Source organism: Eptatretus burgeri, chromosome 2, assembly GCF_056783735.1.
Source record: "Eptatretus burgeri isolate ZD-2024b chromosome 2, Ebu_testis_v1, whole genome shotgun sequence".
Lineage (NCBI taxonomy): Eukaryota > Metazoa > Chordata > Myxini > Myxiniformes > Myxinidae > Eptatretus > Eptatretus burgeri.
In genome coordinates, this window is record NC_140962.1 from 57,473,067 (window position 1) to 57,493,995 (window position 20,929).

The 20,929-nt window shown below is 41.4% G+C and overlaps 1 protein-coding gene across 11 annotated transcripts in view; it reads right to left on the reverse strand.

The window, feature by feature from the left end:
- Nucleotides 1-20,929, reverse strand: part of LOC147032105 (homeobox protein Meis1-like) — a 474,189-nt gene that overhangs the window by 70,998 nt on the left and 382,262 nt on the right. For 10 of the 11 annotated variants that reach the window (XM_085869419.1, XM_085869425.1, XM_085869416.1 and 7 more), the window contains one exon: nt 10,900-10,976. The exons of the other annotated variant lie outside the window; for it this stretch is intronic. In XM_085869419.1, coding sequence (XP_085725545.1) covers nt 10,900-10,976 — 77 coding nt within the window. The remainder of the gene's footprint in view (nt 1-10,899; nt 10,977-20,929) is intronic. 11 annotated transcript variants of the gene reach the window in all.

The window sequence follows — 20,929 nt, forward strand, 5'->3', positions numbered from 1 at the left end:
TTTTGAGATATCATGCTATATATCGTTTTTGGCCTCATCACTCAAACGAGAGGGTGGTCTAACTGGGGAGACTATGGACAGACATTAAATACACCAGGATCCTCAGCACTGCCTGCGAAGCACCCATCTTGTGAAAAAAGTGGGTTGTAAAAGTCCAGCAACTTATTTTTTTGGCACTGCTGCACCTGGTTCATCAGGTCGCGAAGTGCAATATTTCAAGAGATTGCATAGGAGGAAGAATCAGGAAAGATATGTGAGAAAATGCTGACCTGCATAGACCGACACCACTGGAATGGTGCAGTAATTTATTTTTCTTCTCACATCGGTATTCACAGACGATTTATCAGACGATTGTTATAAAGTACAGGGCTATTTTGGAGAGATAGCATTCTGTTCTGCAGCTAATTAGAATATGAGTCACCATCATCACCACCACCACTTCCCCTCAATTATGACAGAATGAAAGGGAACATGCAGAATTATGGAGACAGTGATCGGTCGACACAGCCAAGCAAGTGGAAGAAGAGTCATTAAGACATGTTTCTGAATTACTATCACATGTAATGGAGCCAACACTTCTTTGACCTCCCCGAACCTCCTACAAATGACTGCCCGCTGTGTATAAAAGGTTATTGGGACTTCCTGTGATGCAAACCCACATCCAACCCACACAAGCATTGCCAACATATTTTAAGTGATGAGTGGGTGGTTCTCGATACTTGGTGCATATAATGTTACCAACCTGCTGAGCTCCAGTGTGCTCATCAACTTCACTCAGGAACGTGGTAAGCTGTACATTAATGCACACCACCCTTCATACCCCCATCTTCCCCTTTCCTCTTCCGCAACCAAAACATTTTAAAGCAGACAACTTGATTTTTGTTGCATCAAAATAAAGCATCCTACAGAACATGTGAATCAAAGAGCCTTCACCTGTCACATTTTCATTGTTGTCCTTGCTCATTAGTGGGATTTGCGTTTGATAAGGCAACTCGTCCATTTATAAAGGCAGCACATCCGAAGTGAACTGAAAGTAAATGAAACTCCATATTTATAAGTGAAATACATTTTGGAGTGAAACATTGTAAATATGAATCACTATTTTGTTGTTTTTTTTGTCTGTTGAGTTTTGCCAGTCAGCTTGAAGAAATAATCAGCTTTGGTGAACAGTTTAATAAGAGTGGTTTTTGAATACACCTTCAGCTTGATTGGCATCTTTTATGATATGAAATTAAGTGAACTGTTACTGGCATCTTCTTCTCCTTGCATATGGCAGCTTGGGCACCGGGTAGCTATCATTGTGTTAGGGCATGACCACGCCGCTGATGCTGTGCCCCTATACCAGTACACTGGTACGCATTTCGCCAACATCAGAAGGATGACATCAGAAGGTGTTAAATTAGCAGCCAACGGGGCTTGAACTCAGGACCCTAAGATCCCAAGCCAGCCACCCTAACCACTATGCTGTTACTGACAATACAATGATGTGACGTCTTTCTAATGTACTCTTATGTTCATAATAGGTCAAGCTACAATGTTGATCCTTTTGTATCTGCAAGTCCTTGAAAAGCTCTCCGAGAGCTCACAGGTTGTTTTGATCAGGTCTCCACTGATGAAGGGAGTCATGAGTTGTTTCAAGCTTTAAGATCTCTAGAAATATCCTCAGGACTCTCACAAAGAGCTTGAAACAACTCAAGGTGCAGAATCGCCTTGAGTTGTTTCAAGCTTGAAGATCTCAGCAATACATCACGGTTATAACATGAGACTTTGTTGAGAACGTCGTACCATTTGTTGGTGTTGTCACTTTACTTTCAGGACCCATCTTGTGTAAAAAAAAAATATATATATATATATATATATATATATATATATATATATATATATATATATATATATATATATTTGCTTAAGCACACAAACATCATAATTAGAAAGTGGATTGTGTTTTAGTCCGATGAAAGGTATCAGTATTGAGGTATTAAAATTCGAAGCTTTTGGAAATCGAGCTAATCTCAGAGGAGAATTATCTTGTTTCTATCAGATTGTTGCTTTTAAAACCCAGGTGACTGACTCTTCAAGCTCCCGGGGCAACTTGGGATGCGCTCAAAAAGGCTCAAGATGGGCTATATGTGAAAAAGGCAATGGTTTCCATGAACCCCCAAAAGGTAAAGAGAAAATTGTTTTGAGATGAAAATGACAGTAGTTGAGATGAGAGGTACTATACTCTTTACAAAGCATTGCTGCTGCCGCAGGAGTTTGTTACCAAGGCTAATGCTGAGTGTAAAATGAAGAACTAGTCTCGGAGCTGAAAGGTTAGTGTTAATCTGCATCGGCGGATAGGTATAACAATGGGTAAAATCAAGAGGACAATAATTATGGATATACAAATACACAGTTGCAGCAGAAATGCTGCTGTTTTGTGGCTTAACTTCAGGTGAAAAAAACTCATCAGAAATAAGTAGCAAAATGAGCAAATATAATTCATGAAAATAGGTTGTCCAATCTCTTCACTTCACAAAAAATTTATCCCTTCATTTTAGTGTTTAACTTGCATTCATTATTTACACCGTTTGACTCAATTTATACATTCATACCTAAATTACAAAATTCCTTTACAATGTCCTTTCACACTTCATGTAAAAATAAAAAAAATTTGACATCTACGTAGTTTGCGTACCTTCGTAGTTCATGAAGCATTAAGCCCCATCATAAAAATCTTATCAGTAGGTTACCCATCTCTACGTATATGTATATATATATATATATATATATATATATATATATATATATATATATATATATATATATATATGTATATGTATATATATATATATATATATATATATATATATATATATATATATATATAGTTGCGGGCCGGGGTCCGGTGGCAAGAACAACTACTAGATGGGGGAAGTTACGTTGTCTTCCACCAGACTCTCGGAATTGTAGGCCGTCGCTCACGGATAATTCCGTGACGCGGCGGGTCGCTTAGCCGACCATGGATGCCAATACCTCAACCGCGTGGCATAAGGTCTTTTTGTCTAGAATCTTCTTCTTCTTCTTCTATCGGCTGCTCCCATTAGGGGGTCGCCACAGCGGACCATCCATTATGATCCGCATAATGATTTGGCACAGGTTTTATGCCGGATGCCCTTCCTGACACAACCCTGGTCGCCTCTTACGACACAAGGATATGGTACAGCTATTCTAACCGGGGCATACACCAGGCCCAGTACACTGGTACTCACTTCGCCGACCTCGGAAGGATGACAGGCTGAGTCAACCTCCTGGTGCGTATTAATTCAAGTGGCCAACGGGGCTTGAACTCAGGACCTTTTGGATCCCAAGCCTCTACAGTAACCACTACGCCAACACCAGGCTTTTCTTTTTGTCTAGAATCTATTTACCTAATTAACCACGCAGTTTCGACTACTGGGGAACCACGCCCTCAGTATGCCTTGCCCGAACCGGATCACTCTACCAACTATGGTAGAGTACCAACTCCGGATCGGATGCAGCCGAGCCGAGATGATTCAGTGATTTTTTTCCCAGTGTATCGGCTCCGATGTCCAACGGCACGCAAAAGTTCAGCTTTCTACGTCACACGGAAGGTACCGAACTTTAATATCAGTGAGTCAGTGAATCAGTGGTAAGAATGAGCTTTATATATGAAATTATGAAATTCTCCTGACTTGGACCAATGTCGTGATGATGACCTCATCAAGATGGTGTCATGCCTGACAACCCCGAAGGGCATCCAGCAGTTCATGTGAGGCAAAGTCAAAAGCTGTCACGGAGCAGATGAAAAGTGAAGCTGCCGACGTGGTTTTGCCATTTTCATCCTCTACATGTTGTGATATATTTTGTGGTGATTGGTTCTATAACCTTAACAACTGAAAAGTTTATCTCGAGAACACCCCCCACACCCTGGACCCACCGTCACCACAACAAAACAACCACCCCACCCTATTACCAAAACCATATTTCTCCTGCAGAGAGAAGCATATCTGATTACAATGCTGTACACGGGCGATAACAATGAGCAAAATAAAACATCTAAACCAGAGGTTGTGAACCTTTCGTTGTCCGAGGGCCAAAACAGCACTTGTTAAACTCGGTGTGGGCCGGATATATGTTTAGTCATTTGTTAGTAATTTAAACAGCACATATGCCGATAAGTCATGTGACTAATCATTGTGACTTCAGACTGAAAAGCACAGCACTGAGTCAACTTTCCGCTTCTTAACGCTCACCATGAAATCATACACAGCCAAGGATAAAACAAAATATTCCCTTATTTCACCGCTTTTTATCTCAAACTGTTCAGATCTTCTTTTTTTTACCTTGTTTTTTTTTTTTTTAAGGCAATGCTTATACAAAATAATTCCAATTCGTACTCGCTTTTATCTCGAGCAATAAGATTGTACACTGGCAACAATACGTATTACAATACAGATCATCATGTGTGTGGTTGCGAAGCTTGGTTTTCCTGTTCACCTTCTGCCAAGACGTGCTGTTGTTTGTCGCAGTGAATATGGTTGTGCACAACCTATGAGGATTATAGAAGTTATAACATTTCTTGGGAAATACATTTTGTATGAGTTTTAATATTCAGACATAATTCTTATTCTTAGCTGCTGTGCCCCATGAGGCACACATAGTTCCCAAGATAGTTTCATTGGCTCGGCTGCTGGGGGTTACAACCTGGATGGGTCGCCACTCTAACACAGGATACTCGACTGAAAATACAGGTATTTGTAATTTGTTCAAGGTGCCAGCGATAGCTTGCATTCTCTTCGCGAGGAACACCATGGGATATTTAACGTCCACAAGCCAATGCTCGCAAATGGTTCACCCAGTTTAACGCCCATCCAAGGGACGGATCACACACTGATGAATAGCTCTGCGTGCGAACCACCAGGATGGCAGTTTATAGCTGGTTCAAGATTTGAACCAAGGCGAGACAGCTCAGTGGCAAGTCTGCAATCTCCACGTTATCCTGCCAGCCCTTCCTACATAATAGCCATGAAAACAAGGAACAAAATATCCAAACGTGGGCCAGATCAAAACATACCACAGGACGTGTCTGGCCCGTGGGCCAAAGGTTCCCCATGTTTAACCTAAACGAACTCCTTCTTCCCTCCAGGTTTCAATCTCATTTTTTTTCCTCCAAGTCTTCAAGACAGCTGTTTCCCACTATCTCAGATCATCCTCCATCCAAAACCATGATCTTTTATATCCACATTAACCCTCTCCAAGCACACCTATGTCCACAAACTTCCAGTTTTTAGCATCAGAAGATCCACATTACTCCATAGCGTACAACTCACATAAAACTTAACTCAGGCCAGGTCAGACAGATATGCCATCGACTCCTCATGTGTGATAATCTTCATGCGTAAGCCTGGTGTTGGCTTAACAGTTAGGGTGGCTGGCTTAAGATCGTAGGGTCTTAAGTCGCAGCCACTGTCATCCGTTGAATTAACAACAGGCAGGTTGACTCAGCTCGCTATCCTCCAGAGGCCGGTGAAATGAGTACCAGCTTGCTGGTGACAGGGGGCATTGCATCAGAGGCACAGCTGCGGCCCCAGAAAATGATTCAACCGAGCAGCCACAAGCTGCATTCAAAATAAAAATTTAAAAAATCTTCATGTGTGTTAATCTGCTAACGAAACCATTTTCACAAACATGATCATAGACAGGGGCCGAGGTGATATCTCATCTTCTGAGCACTACTCTTGACATTCTTCATTGTCCGAAACTATACCCAGCTGTCCATCAGACTCATAAATTATATTGAACCAAACCATGAAGACCCTCGGAGATGAATTGTATAATACCTTCAACAGCAAGGACGAGGGAGTTGAGTGGACAGAGGAGGCAGAAAATATATATTTTGTCGTCGGTTATGACAGCGCGGTCACTTGTTACTTCCTGAGAGTTTGCTTCTGTATCCATCTTGTCCACCACGTGCGTCCTCCCCTACCCTTCATTCTTCCCCACATCCCTTATTTGTCCAATCTCCTTCTATTTTATCCCACAACCCCGCTGATGGTGTGCCCCCCCCCCCACACCAAGTGTAAGCTTCACTATGAGCTGCACTCCAACATCAATGTAAAATAATTAATTAATCAATCAATTAATACAAAGTATTCATAATGTCAGCTCTATCATCTCCACACCTCGTATCCTCACTGTAGCTATGGCATTTGGAAACAACCAGCACTGCCTAAATGATGATGATTATTTTGAGAAAGGCTAAAAAAATGAAAAACAAAGTGGAAGTTACATGAGCAACAGGAAGTGAGTTGTTCCCGAGAGGGAGAAAGCTAAGGGGACACATCCCTTTGATGAAAAGGAAGAAAAAAAACATTCTCTAATGTCTTAAATAGGAGATGTGTGCTGACCAAAAATATTTCATCTGTGAATTATTACCTCTGCCACCGAAGATGGACAGAGGTTGTTTTCACCCATCTGTCTGTCTGTCTGTCTGTCTGTGAACAGGATATTTGTCTGGTGTTGGCTTAATGGTTATGGTGGTGTGCTTGGGATTCCAGGGTCCTGAGTTCAAATCCTGCTTGGCTGTTGAATTAATACCAATTGGGTTTGACAGCCTGTCATCCTTCTGAGGTCAACAACATGAGTACCAGCTTGCTGGGATGATTGAGTCATTTGAGCATCCAGTGTCGAAGTGGTGACCCATCCAGGATTGTGCTCAATAGCCCAGGAGACTGCTTCGGCAGCACCGACGCTCTGACGGTGGATGGGATAGGATATCTCAAGTTGTGGACGGATTTTGGACGAAATTTGGTGGAGAGATTGGGTGTGTGTCAAGAACGAAATGATTCGATTTTCGTGATTATCTGAGTCCGGATACTAGATTTTTTAAATTGATTCTTCACCATTGAGAGACAGGGCCAAAAACAATATCTTGGAGGATATCTCAAAAAGTTATGAATGGATTTGTACGAAATTTGGTAGACAGGTTGGGTAAGTAACAAATAAGAATTGATTCAATTTTGGTGAAGATCAGAATCTGGATCTGGTCCGAGATTAAAAAAAAAATTTAAGTGATTCTTCACCATTGAGAGATGGGGCTAAAAACGATATATAGCACGATATTTCAAAAGTTTGTCGACGAGTTGTGACAAAACTAGGTGGATGAGTTAGTTACGTGACAAGAACAAGCCAATTCAATTTTGGTTCGGGTCCGGATCATAAACTGGATCTGGATACTGTAAGTGCTTCTTCACCATTGAGAGATGGGCCAAAAACGATATACTGTATAGCATGATATTTCAAAAAGTTGTGGACAGATTCGGACAAAACTAGGTGGATGAGTTGGTTCGGTGAAAATGAACAAGCCGACCAAATTTTGGTCCAGGTTCCGATCCAGATCCGGCCTATCAGTGGGATACAAAATGTAAACTGTTCAGCCTGGAGGAGGTATGCGCTCCACCGAGTGCCGTTCTAATTTTTCATTGTGTCAACATTCAAGATGAACTGTTTAATTACGGTTCTCATCTGAACCTGTAACTTATAATGTTGGGATCCCAACAGAATGTCTTAACTCTGTGTTTACCTCAACATATTGCATACCCATCCCATCCTATTCTGTCCTGAACTGACCCTGTGGTACCCACCGTCTACTCAACTTTGCATCCATCTCACATGGGAGGGTAGAAAAAGTCTTAACCCTGCTTTAACCACATGCCCAGATGGCACCTGTGCCCATGTTCTCCAATCCTGCTCTGCCATTGTTGTTTCCACTTTGTCTGCTATTGTCAGCCTGCCCTCCTCCTTTGGCAACTTCCTGTATGTCTGGAAGTCATCAAATATCACTCCCAACCACTAAAAATGGTGCAAATCGAAGCTGAAACACCACTCAGCTTAAGTTCAATTACTGTACAAGCAAAGTCAGGGAATCCGTCACTGCTGCTGATGTCGTCCGTCTTATTTTCAAACAGCCTGATCTCTGATCATCAGTTAGGATTCCATCCTGGTGAATCAACTCTAGACATGCTGCTGCAGCTCTCCCAGCAATGCTTGAAGGCCCTAAGTCTGAAACAAGAGTTCAGTACCATCTCCCTGGACATACCTTGGACATTCGACACAATCTGGAATCCAGCTTCGGTTGCCCAACTCTCTGCCTGTGGCATTCAGGGCTGTCTTTATTCCTGGATTTCTGACTTTCTCCACTCAAGCAGTCAGCATGATGCTGTCAAAATAATGCTCTCCTTCCCTCTCCCAGTGGAGGCTGGAGTTCCCCAATGCAATGTGTTGAGCCCAGTCTTGTTTCCCATCTTTATAAATGACCTCTCTGATGCCCTGAAAAACCCTCTCTTTATTTTTGCAAATGGCTTCACTTTGTTTCATACACTACCATATCCCACTGATAAGTAGACAGCAGATGCATCACTCTCTACTCACGTGCAAATGATTATACTTTCTGCTGGTCTGATTAATGGAACATGCCCATCAATCCTGGAAAATCTCACGGTATCACCATGTTGCCTATCCCATCTATCTATTTCCATGTTCAGCCACTGGAAGATATTTATTCAGCTTATTGATCTTCTCGGCCTCAACATCAGCCATGACCTCTCCAGGAAGGAACATCTAGCAAAGCTGGCCTCCAAAAACAGCCACGGACTGCATGTCCTCTCTCATTGTGGGTCTTTCGTTGAAAAATCAGAAGTACTCTGAGTTTATGAAACGTTATCCAGAGCTCAATGGCACCTGAGCGTCACATGTGTTTCTCTTGGATTCTTTGGAATGTAAAGCCCTATGTGGAAACATGATTGGAATATCTTGTGATGAGGCAGAAATACAATATCTGCTACTTTCACATGACAGGCAGGTCGGTGGCCTCTGTTTCTTTCTTACCATCTCACCGACGACGGTCGAGCTTCTGCTCTATCAGCAATCCGACTGCCTTCACAATGAGGACCCATTCCCAGAGTTGATGTAACAAAAACCATTACAAATATTACAATAGAAACGCGTTATTAATAACATATGATCTGGATTCACTTCCGTTGAACTCCAATGGTTTGCTCTCACAACACTTGACTGATTTTTGCCAATCACCACGGACACAACAATGGTATAGAAGGACCATGTGAACACACAAACTAAATTGTACTCCAGAATACAGCATGAAATAACTAAACACTGCATTATGACCTTTGTGATTCGTATAAGTCAAAGGCGATGACAATGAGTGATGATTGAACATCATAATGACAAAGAAAAGAGCATGTCCCTTCAAGGAAGCATTCAACCTTGGTGTGAAGATACTTCAACGTGTGCGGCCTGCGAGCCACTGGCGGCTCCTGGTGGCCTAACATGCGGCCCCTGACAGCGGCGGCCAATAATACACAAATGTGAAAGCACATCATCATAATCCGTCATAAATGCTATCAAATTGACCCAATGGCTTCAAATGAGTGTTCCAACATGAAACTTAAAAGTAGCATAACGACATCAGAACATGTTTGGAGTATACAAACAATTACGCTTGCAACCCAGTTAACCACAACGAGGAAGACTATATGGAGGCACGGATTAATAGCAGCCATTATGGAGTCCTGCAGGCGGTGTGGCAGCTCTCACACTGATGTGTTGTTAGCAAAAGTGGCCCCCCCTTAAAACAATCGTGAAGATCACTGCTCTACTTGGTGGGTTCAGCACCACTCTGCACATCATTCACCATCGTTTGATGGCAAGCAACAACAATATATGTTGGAGGAGTTTGGAAATTTCTCAAATGGTAATGACCCACATGCCTAGATGTTTCCAAAGATGGCATGGTATCTTTCACTTCCACAAGTGAGAGGAAGCAGACTGAACAATGGCTTAATATTCCCCCTAAAAGGAAAGCATATGATTGAAAACTGTATCTGTAAAGCACCAAGAGACCTTTTAGTCGGATCATATTTTTGCGAAATGTCCCTCCACAAGACAAATCACAATTAGTGTCGCCTCACTAATTATCTTTGCATGCAAGAGAAAAAGGTCAAAGATAAAGATATAAAAATAGAAGGGAACTCTTCAGCATCAGGATGTCACCTGATATGCCTCTGCCCACATTAAAAAATGGTTGCTGAACCACGTGACCGATGACGTCATCAGTTTTTTCACTCATACAATATAGCCCTAGATGACCCTTAAAATTTTTCATACTGATCGGATAAAGCAGTCGAAGTATGCAATTATGACGTCATCACGAAGCCTCCTCTGACATCATCAAAAAAAAATCACAAGTTCCCCTGGGGAGTACTTGACATGAGTCAAGTGTCAACTTTTTCCATGGAGCGGTTTCAGAGATACAGTGGTCCAAATTTTTCCCTTTTTTCCAAAATGGCTGCCACATCACATGACCTATGACATCATAATTGTCATTAAAACATTCTACATCAGTAGTCGCACCGATGGTGGAAATTTAGTGTCAATTGGATAAGCGGTTACAGAGAAAACAGAGAAAATTATCATGGACGGAGAGACGTACGTGTGGACGGACGGACGGTCAACCTAAAAACATAATGCCTCCGGAGACTTAGTCAGCAGAGGCATAAAAATACATTTCATGGTAAAGTTAGATTAGAAGTCAAAAACCTACCCTGATGAACAATCAACGTGGTGCTGGTGGTGGTGGTGCTTTGGGTGTTGGTGCTAATGCAGAGACTTGGCCAGCGAAACACACAATGGTACGACCTCGATAATAGGATCATAACAACTATATTATATTTATGTCATAAAATAAGCAGCAGAAGCTGTCAATTTTCTCAAACTGGATGGCTGACTCTACCTTCAGTTGGCAGTGCATCAGAAATAATAATTCACAGTAACTTTGGCTGTGAAAGAACCAACACAAACGGACGTAGATTCACTCACCAGTTGTTCACCTGAAGGATCGTTAAACCCGTATCTTGAGCAAGCTGTTTCTTCTGCTCCTCTGAGGGGTACGGGTGCTGAAATGGAGACGTCCAACTGTCAATTACATGCAATAGCATTCGCCAACATGGATGCAGTGCTCCGTCAAACACCATCGCACACAGTACATCGTGTACACATGCGGTGCAAACACAGTGGCAGATCAACTCATAAACAATAGCTGTTTATCATCCTGATTGACAAAATAGTCAAGTAATTCATGAAACTATATCAATAAAGGAAATACATATTATCTGGGAGCTGTATGCACAAAGATTGAATGAGAAAGCGATACCATAATGAATATAATTATTGTGAAGCTTGCTTTAATTCCATTTGCCTGGATTTTTGTTCCATGCAAAAGAACTTTATGGAAATTCCACATGCAATTTTGGTTTTGGGCTGCTGTCCAGATGCAGAACTCATAGCAGATAAACTGGCCCTCACTGCCTGTGTTGGCAGGCAGACACCATTACATTGTGACCTCTAGCCAACCCCCTCTCACAGCATCTCTCCTCTCCTCTCCTCTCCCCTCTCTCTCAATTTTCTCCTTCCCTTTCCAATTTAGAAACACCCAACTGCACTGAATACAATCCATTGTTGACTTGGTACTCTACAAGGCATTCCATTCTTTTAAGTTAGAAGTTCGACTGAAAAGCATATTGCGTACATCTGTATTAAATATCTCTCCTTTCTTATCTTTTCCCTCCCCAACCACAACCTCTTTCACTCTCTCTATCAGTCTCCCTATCATCCCTCCTCCCTACCTTTCCCTCCTTCCCCCAGCATCCATCTATCTCTCTCTCTCTCTCTCTCTCTCTCTCTCTCTCTCTCTCTCTCTCTCTCTCTCTCTCTCTCTCTCTCTCTCTCTCTCTCTCTCTCTCTCTCTCTCTCTCTCTCTCTCTCTCTCTCTCTCTCTCTCTCTCTCTCTCTCTCTCTCTCTCTCTCTCTCTCTCTGAATTGGTGAATTCAGTTTGGTTGATGGAGTTTCCTGAATGAGTCATCTTGTTATGAATTGTCATCCAGTCTACTGTCAATCATGATGTCTTGAGTGATGCGAATGAAGAATTCTACAATATTTTTTTTTCTCTTTTGGGACCGTTAAAACTACTACGAGCTGCTTGGTGGGAAGCCCTGCCTTTTAAGTTGAGTTGTCTTCCTGTTGAAACCTTCAGGAAAGAAATAATGTGTCCAAGACGATGCTATGGTTCAGGCTTGCAAACGTCTCTGAAGAGTGTGTCGTACTTGGTAAGTTGAGGAGACATCACTCTGAGGTTGTTGTGAAATTTACTAATTCGTCATGAGCATAATAACCTCCACCACCGAAGGTGAACGAGGTTATGTTTTCACCCCCTCGCTGTCTGTTTGTTTGTTTGTTTGTTTGTTTGTTTGTGTGCAGGATATCTCAAAAAGTTGTGGCTGGGTCCAGATTCAATTTTTGGACAGGTTGGGTGTGTGACAAGGACGAACTGATGAGATTTTTGTGAAGCTCCGGATCCGGATCCGACCACTACAATTTTTTAAAGTGATTCTTCAACATTGAGAGATAGGGCCAAAAACGATATATAGCACGATAACTCAAAAAATTGTGACGGATGCGGACGAAACTTGGTGAACATGATGGGTACATGACAAAGAAGAATTGATTCAATTTTGGTGAAGATACGGATCCGGATCTGGATGTGTTAACTTTCAAAGTGATTCTTCACCATTGAGAGATCGGGCTAAACTAATACATAGCACGATATCTCAAAACGTTGTGAACGGATTTGGACAAAACTTGGTGGACAGATTGGGTGTGTGGCAAGGACGAATTGATTCAATTTTGGTGAAGATCCGAATCCGGATCTGGAGACGAGAATTATTTAATTGATAAAGTGATCCTTCACCATTGAGAGATCGGGCCAAAAACGATCTCGTCCTGTATAGCATGATCTTTCAAAAATGTATTGGGCCCGTGATGTTCTCTTGGATCAGGCATTACGTGGCGGAGGTGTGCGCTATACTGAGTGCCCTTCCAGTTTGAACATGGACAACATCAACCCAATTAAATTCACCCGAGAACGTGAAACAATATTTTCCTTACACTTCTATTTATGGAATTTACTAGATATTCCTTTGGTGTGTTCAGAACCTTCTGTACACCACAGTCCTGTATATCATTACCTTTAGAGATAGATTGTGCAAGCATCATTTACGGTCCTCATTGTGAATTTAGAAATACTGTACTCCATCTCAGCGATATCTCAGAAAGATGCATGAGCTAAAATAGTCTCAAATATTTAACTTCTTGTTTCCTTGAAAGAAATTTTATAAAATGACATTTCACACATCTCAATATAAACAGGAAACTTCAGGAATTTTGAAGATAAGGTTGGTACGGATGATGCTGATTCCTAAACAAGTTCCAGACCGGTTAAAAAAAAAAATTCCAAACTTTTACCCACCTAACATGACTAATGCTTTTCATGCTACGTGTTTGCTTCACAAGCATTTTCATGAGCCAAGTGCAGCTATCCAAGCAGCAACAACATCATACAAAAGGCACAGTACGACTGAATTCCCATGACAACTAAAAATGAGTCAAAAAAACTCATTCAAAAATGTGGTCGGAATTATAATGGAGGTTGTGGAATTAATAGAGGGTGTGTTGGGGGGGGGGTGCAGCAATGACGACGTTGTATGCAGAAGCTTGCATGGTCAGTAAAATGTAAATAGCAGTGTCAAGGAGGAATCGGTGGAAATTCCAGGGGGGTCTGAGTCGATTCAAATTTTGAAGAAAATAAATGATGATATCTTACTTCAAGGATTGTATCTTCATCTTAAAAAAACGATTACAACATTTTTGTCAATCAAGATCATGTCAATTAGGTCTGTTTTCAGGCCTGACACTAAGCCTGGGTTTTCCCTGTTTGCTGCAAAATTAAGACAAATTACTGGATGATAATTTCCCATTTTAATTAATGGATGATGTCAGAGTTATTTATACTTTAGTAAACCATCAACAGCATTGATGTTTAAAGCAGTAGAAAAAAAATTTAACCTGGGAATACACCATGGCAAAGTTGGGCCAAGATGCCTGATTTCCTTGTATGAGGTCAATTTTTCCTCAGTCTCATGACATTGAGCATTGTCAAGTTGTCAACTCTTTTTCAAAGACTTTTAGACTTCACACACACACACACACACACACACACACACACACACACAATTGCAGGGAGGTTGGGGAGGGGGGTTGTACTCATGCCCTGATCCTGGGTACCCCAGCACATATCCAACAGAAGTTGGAAATTGGACGAAGGGTATGGAATTGTATAAAAATCAGAGAAAAGGCTTCACACAGCTCATATCAATTGGAGAGAGTGTGGAGCCACATGTACAATGGGCACATACACAATATATATATATATATATATATATATATATATATATATATATATATATATATATATATATATATATATATATATATATATATATATATATATATATATATATATATATATATATATATGTATATATATATATATATATATATATATATATGTATATATATATACACATAGATATTTAAACAGATGTTGGTACGACAGAACTTTAATATGGATACAAACAAACACGACATAATAGTGACCGAAGCTTTTCGTGCTGTACTGTTCAGGGTAAAAAAATCGCAGCAAGTGATATATCGCGATATATGAATTGCAGCAAGTGATATATCGTGATATATGAATCGCAGCAAGTGATATATCGCGATATATCAATCACAGAAAGTGATATATCGTGATATATCAATCGCAGCAAGTGATATATCGCGATATATGAATCGCAGCAAGTGATATATCGCGATATATGAATCGCAGCAAGTGATATATCGCGATATATCAATCACAGAAAGTGATATATCGTGATATATCAATCGCAGCAAGTGATATATCGCGATATATGAATCGCAGCAATTGATATATCGTGATATATGAATCGCAGCAATTGATATATCGCGATATATGAATCGCAGCAAGTGATATATCGTGATATATGAATCGCAGCAAGTGATATATCGCGATATATGAATCGCAGCAAGTGATATATCGCGATATATGAATCGCAGCAAGTGATATATCGCGATATATGAATCGCAGCAAGTGATATATCGCGATATATGAATCGCAGCAAGTGATATATCGCGATATATGAATCGCAGCAAGTGATATATCGCAATATATGAATCGCAGCAAGTGATATATCGCGATATATGAATCGCAGCAAGTGATATATCGCGATATATCAATCGCAGCAAGTGATATATCGCGATTTATCAATCGCAGCAAGTGATATATTGCGATATATGAATCGCAGCAATTGATATATCGAGATATGTGAATCGCAGCAAGTGATATATCGCGATATATGAATCACACACGATAAGCGCTACGTCACGTCCGACGCAATGCCTGGAACGAAGCACGTGGTTTCATGTCGGTGTGTGACACAATCCGGTTATGTCGATACATTGCAGCGATTGACCAACGTGCAGAGATGGCGGCGCAGAAGAAATATGATCATACAATCGACTGGTTGAAGGTGAAACGATTCGGTTCCCGGATCAAAGACTCATCCCAGCATGTACTCAATAAATCGGACTATACGCTGTCTGACACGGAAAGGTTCGCGTTGGCACACGGTTTTAACTTTGGCATTCCCAACCAGAATATCAAGAGGGAAGACATTTTTTGCCGAGTTTGAACTCCTGTATGCTCAACTATCAACACATCAGGCTGTGTCAAACGAAGCAGACCAAGCGCTGAGGTCGAGACTATCAGACCCCGCGCATGCGTACTGTGGAATCGCGCATGACGTCGTGGATTTTCACATGCAACGGGATGTTCTCTTGGCAATACAAGGATTGAGGAGGAATGCTGCCATTCACATCTGTAAACAGGATAAAGGCACCGGAGTGGTAATCATGAATAAGATTGACTGCATCGACAAGATGATGGACATCCTGAAAGACGAAACAAAATTTAAACATCTGGGCGGTGTAACGGAACATGATCACACACCTCAGGTGGAAGGTCAGATCGTCAAACGACTGTTGCAGCTTCTCAAACGTGGAGAACGATCAAAGAAGGTGCACGACAGAATTAAACCTGTTGGAGCCCAACGTCCAAGAATGTACGGCCTACCGAAGATTCACAAGGAGAATATCCCTCAAAGACCGATACTGTCCATGGTGCGATCAGCACAACATGAACTTGCCAAGTGGTTGGGAGAGGTACTGCAACGAGTACTGGATTCACTTTCTCATTTTGTGGTTAAGGATTCCTTCACATTTGCAGAATCAATTAGAGCTAAAACACCGACAACTGAGGACAACATCATGGCATCCTTTGATATCAAAAGCTTGTTCACGAATGTCACATTGACGGAGACGATTGAGATATGCGCACGTTTGATGTATCACACCGATCTGGAACAACCGATGATCTCGGAACACGTCTTCGTGGAATTCAGTTTTAACAACATGGTGTATGTTCAAATGGACGGTGCGGCCATGGGTTCTCCATAAGGCCCAGCTCTTGCAAATAACTTTGTAGGCTATCATGACATGCAGAAAGTGACTGGTCAGCAAGGTGTCAATTCCCCCATCGTATACTATCGGTATGTGGATGACATTTTTGCTTTGTTTGAGTCTCGGACGGCATGTGACAATTTCCAGGCATGGCTCAACAATCATCATGAAGGTTTGAAGAACAAATCAAACATATTGTGTCCAACATGTTTCTGGCTGCGCAACCCCGAGTAATCTTTACCTCTCACCGTTTGCCGACATCAGTCAATAAGGATGTGCTACCGACGTCACAAACCAGCAACGTTATTTATGAGTTTAAGTGCCGATGTGAAGCTCGGTACGTGGGCCGCACAACACTAAGATTGGCTGATCGGCTCAAACAACACGTTCCCTTGGCGATTTGAAGAAAGATTGTGAGGATTAGAACACAACCAGTCTGAGCATGTAGAAATATCCAGCAACCACCGGCCACTGTACCTGCTTCATCTGCCATTGCACAGCAACTGGTTGCCAACCCTATCTGTGCAAACCACTACAATGCAGATATGTTCAGGATATTGAGCCGAGGTCGGAGCTCATTTCATTTACATATGTTGGAAGCAACCATCATCCTCACCACCGATCCAATACTATGTCTTCAAAAGGAATTTGTACGATCTCTGTGTCTCTTTCAGCATGGAAAGATCAAGGGAAGTACGGTAACAAATGGTGAATGGACCTCAGGGGGAAACCCATCCCCCTCTCTCCAGGATGTAGTTGCAAACGTCAATCATCGACGAACTCTGCTCCAGCCAATGGGAGCTCGAGGTGAAGATGATGAGCCGACCAATGGGCGTTCGGATTAACCGTGACGTCATTACGGCTGATCCAATCAGCGTATACCTTATTGAGACCTGCGTATAAAGCACGCGCCATCACTTGCTGCATATTTTTTACCCTGAAGAGTGCAGCACGAAAAGCTTCAGTCACTATTATGTCATGTTTTTTTGGATCCATATATACATATATATCTCCATATATCCACAGCTCTGGAAAAAATTGAGACCACTGCAAAATTATCAGTTTTTCTGGTTTTACTATTTATCGGTATGTGTTTGAGTAAAATGAACATTTTTGTTTTATTCTATAAATTACTGACAACATTTCTCCCAAATTCCAAATAAAACTATTGTCATTTGGAGCATTTATTTGCAGAAAATGCAACTGGTCAAAATAACAACAAAGATTCAGTGTTTTCAGACCTCAAATAATACAAATAAAACAAGTTCATATTCATTTTTAAACGACACAATCCGAATGTTTTAACTTAGGAAGAGTTCAGAAATCAATATTTTGTGGAATAACCTTGATTTTCAATCACAGCTTTCATGCATCTTGGAATGCTCTCCACCAGTCTTTCACATTGCTGTTGGGTGACTTTATGCCACTCCTGGTGCAAAAATTCAAGCAGCTCGGCTTTGTTTGATGGCTTGTGACCATCCATCTTCCTCTTGATCACATTCCAGAGGTTTTCAATGGGGTTCAGGTCCGGAGATTGGGCTGGCCACGACAGGGTCTTGATCTGATGGTCCTCCATCCACACCTTGATTGACCTGGCTGTGTGGCATGGAGCATTGTCCTGCTGGAAAAACCAATCCTCAGAGTTGGGGAACATTGTCAGAGCAGAAGGAAGCAAGTGTTCTTCCAGGACAACCTTGTATGTGGCTTGATTCATGAGTCCTTCACAAAGACAAATCTGCCCGATTCCAGCCTTGCTGAAGCACCACCAGATCATCACCGATCCTCCACCAAATTTCACAGTGGGTGTGAGACACTGTGGATTGTAGGCCTCTCCAGGTCTCTGTCTAACCTTTAGATGACCAGGTGTTGGGCGAAGCTGAAAATTGGACTCATCAGAGAAGATGACCTTACTCCAGTCCTCTACTGTCCAATCCTTATGGTCTTTTGCAAATCTCAGCCTGGCTCTTCTTTGCTTCTCATTGATGAAGGGCTTTTCTCTAGCTTTGCACCACTTCAGCCCTGCCCTGAGGAGCCTGTTTTGAACCGTCCTCGCCGTGCACTTCACCCCAGCTGCCATTTGCCATTCTTTTTGTCGGTCACTTGATGTCATCCTACGGTTGGTGAGTGACATTCGAATGAGTTGGCGGTCATCCCGCTAAGTGGAAAGTCGTTTTCACCCTCTGCCAGTCTGTAGCTTTGTTGTCCCTAATGTCTGCTGCTTGACCTTGTTCTTATGAACCGCCGTCTTTGAAATTTTAAGGATGGAAGCAACGTGACGCTCACTGTATCCCTCTGCCAGTAAAGCCAGAATTGAACCCTTCTTTACCTCACTCAAAACTTTTCTTTTCAACTCTTTTGTCATGTTCAATAGTCCTTTTTTTGATTCCAATTACTTTTGAGGTACCACAAGCACTGTTTTTACCATCCAGCTGGTCCTATTGTAAGAGGATAGTGATGACCACAGCAGTGGTTTTTATACTTTTCCTTGTTAAATAACATTCGGTTCAGGTGATCACCTAATCAGTACCTCACTAAGTAGAATGAGGTGTGCCTGTGTTGGAATTCAACAGACACTGGAATGGAATGGCTGCCATACATGGAGAGATGCTGATTAAAAAAAAAATTTGGAGTGCTCTCTTATTTTCTTCCACAGCTGTGTATATATATATATATATATATATATATATATATATATATATATATATATATATATATATATATATATATATATATATATATATAGATAGATATATATACATATCCACCAAATCACCAAATGTGCGGATCTCTACCACGTAAAGATTTGGAGTACCTTTGTATAGGTTTGGAGTAAACACAGCTTTGTCTGTGCAATGTCATGGTATTATAAAAGCAAAAGAGGAGTAAAACCTATCCATGAACATGTGTCTGCCACCTGGGCATCATCAGTATGGTATGGTCACTCCTTTCCCACAGGATGGCATGACAAGACATCTCCCTTGAAACTTCATTACACATTCACCCTTTAACTGTAGTCGATCCACAAATCCAGGTCCCCATTTTAGCAATTACTATGCAGAGTTTTATGAGGCGATTTTGCCTGCAATGCAAACACCATGCACCAAAGGGTTTTTCCTGAGGAAGTCAGGTAAAGATTATGTAATTTAGAATCTCGAGTTCATTGTTCCATTGCCTGATGGGCAAGGGGCACCTGGACAATGCTGGAGCCCAACAGGCGGCTGTCTGCATCGTCAAAGACAGGGCTTTTTCAGCCTGATTCCACACCATTAGCAAAGCCGCAGAGGAGTAAAACCTATCCATGAATGTGTTCTGCCTAAATACTGGGTGTCATCAGCACAGCATCGGTATTCCTATACCTTCCCCTCTCCCAAGAATGGCAGACATCTTCTTTAAGACTTTATTAAGCTTCATCCTTTAACTGTCATACATTGACTTCACTGCACCATCACCAAATGGTAAATGGCACCCGAGTGCCATCTTCTCCTGAAGGTCGGCTCTCTACAGCCTCAAAGACAGGACTTTTTCAGCCCAATGTCACTTGGGCGCCGTTTGTTTGCTCATTGGCTGACCGCACACTGAAGTCGGTGTTATAACTTAAATGAAATATTCAAACGTGATAAATAGAGACAAATATAAGTATTTACGTTGAGAATTCCTCACTCGTTAACATGAATAGCACTCAAGCAAGCTAGTTGCTATTTTTCTCCCAAATGTGTGGTTCAATTGCAAAAAATATTGAAATTTGTCAATAATAATGAATGAAACTCTAAAGGGACATGTCACCGCTCAACCGGTTTCACTGCTATATATTATAGATTGTTAGTGATGGTGTGTAATAACCAAACAACACCAAAGTAAGAAGCACCCTGTGACAGGCAAATCCAGAAGCAAGACAGCCTTGCACATAAATAAATCTTAAAGGCTGAATGGCATCTGTCACCATTTGTCACCTGAAATTTCCAGAAGCAATCAGCCATCCCACTTAATCAAGTCCCTGCCCAGCAATACAAAATGAGTAAAATTCAAGTCAACTCCTGGATGTCTTCTTGTATAAGATTTGGGTGGTTGGGATTACACATTTTTAAAGAAGACTCGATCAACTCCACTAATTTAAGCAATAAGCAAAGCAGACCCGGTCTCAGGTGACGTTTCACCAGCTTCACAGCTGGCTTCCTCAGGCCAATAAACCCTGAACTGGACACGTGCTGAGGCAGAAGATAATGTGTCCAGATGAGCAGTTATTGGTGCATATATATATATATATATATATATATATATATATATATATATATATATATATATATATATATATATATATATATATATATATGTGTGTGTGTATATACATACATATACACATACACATAAATATACATGTATATATCTATGACTAGTGGGATGGCAGGATGGCCGAGAGGT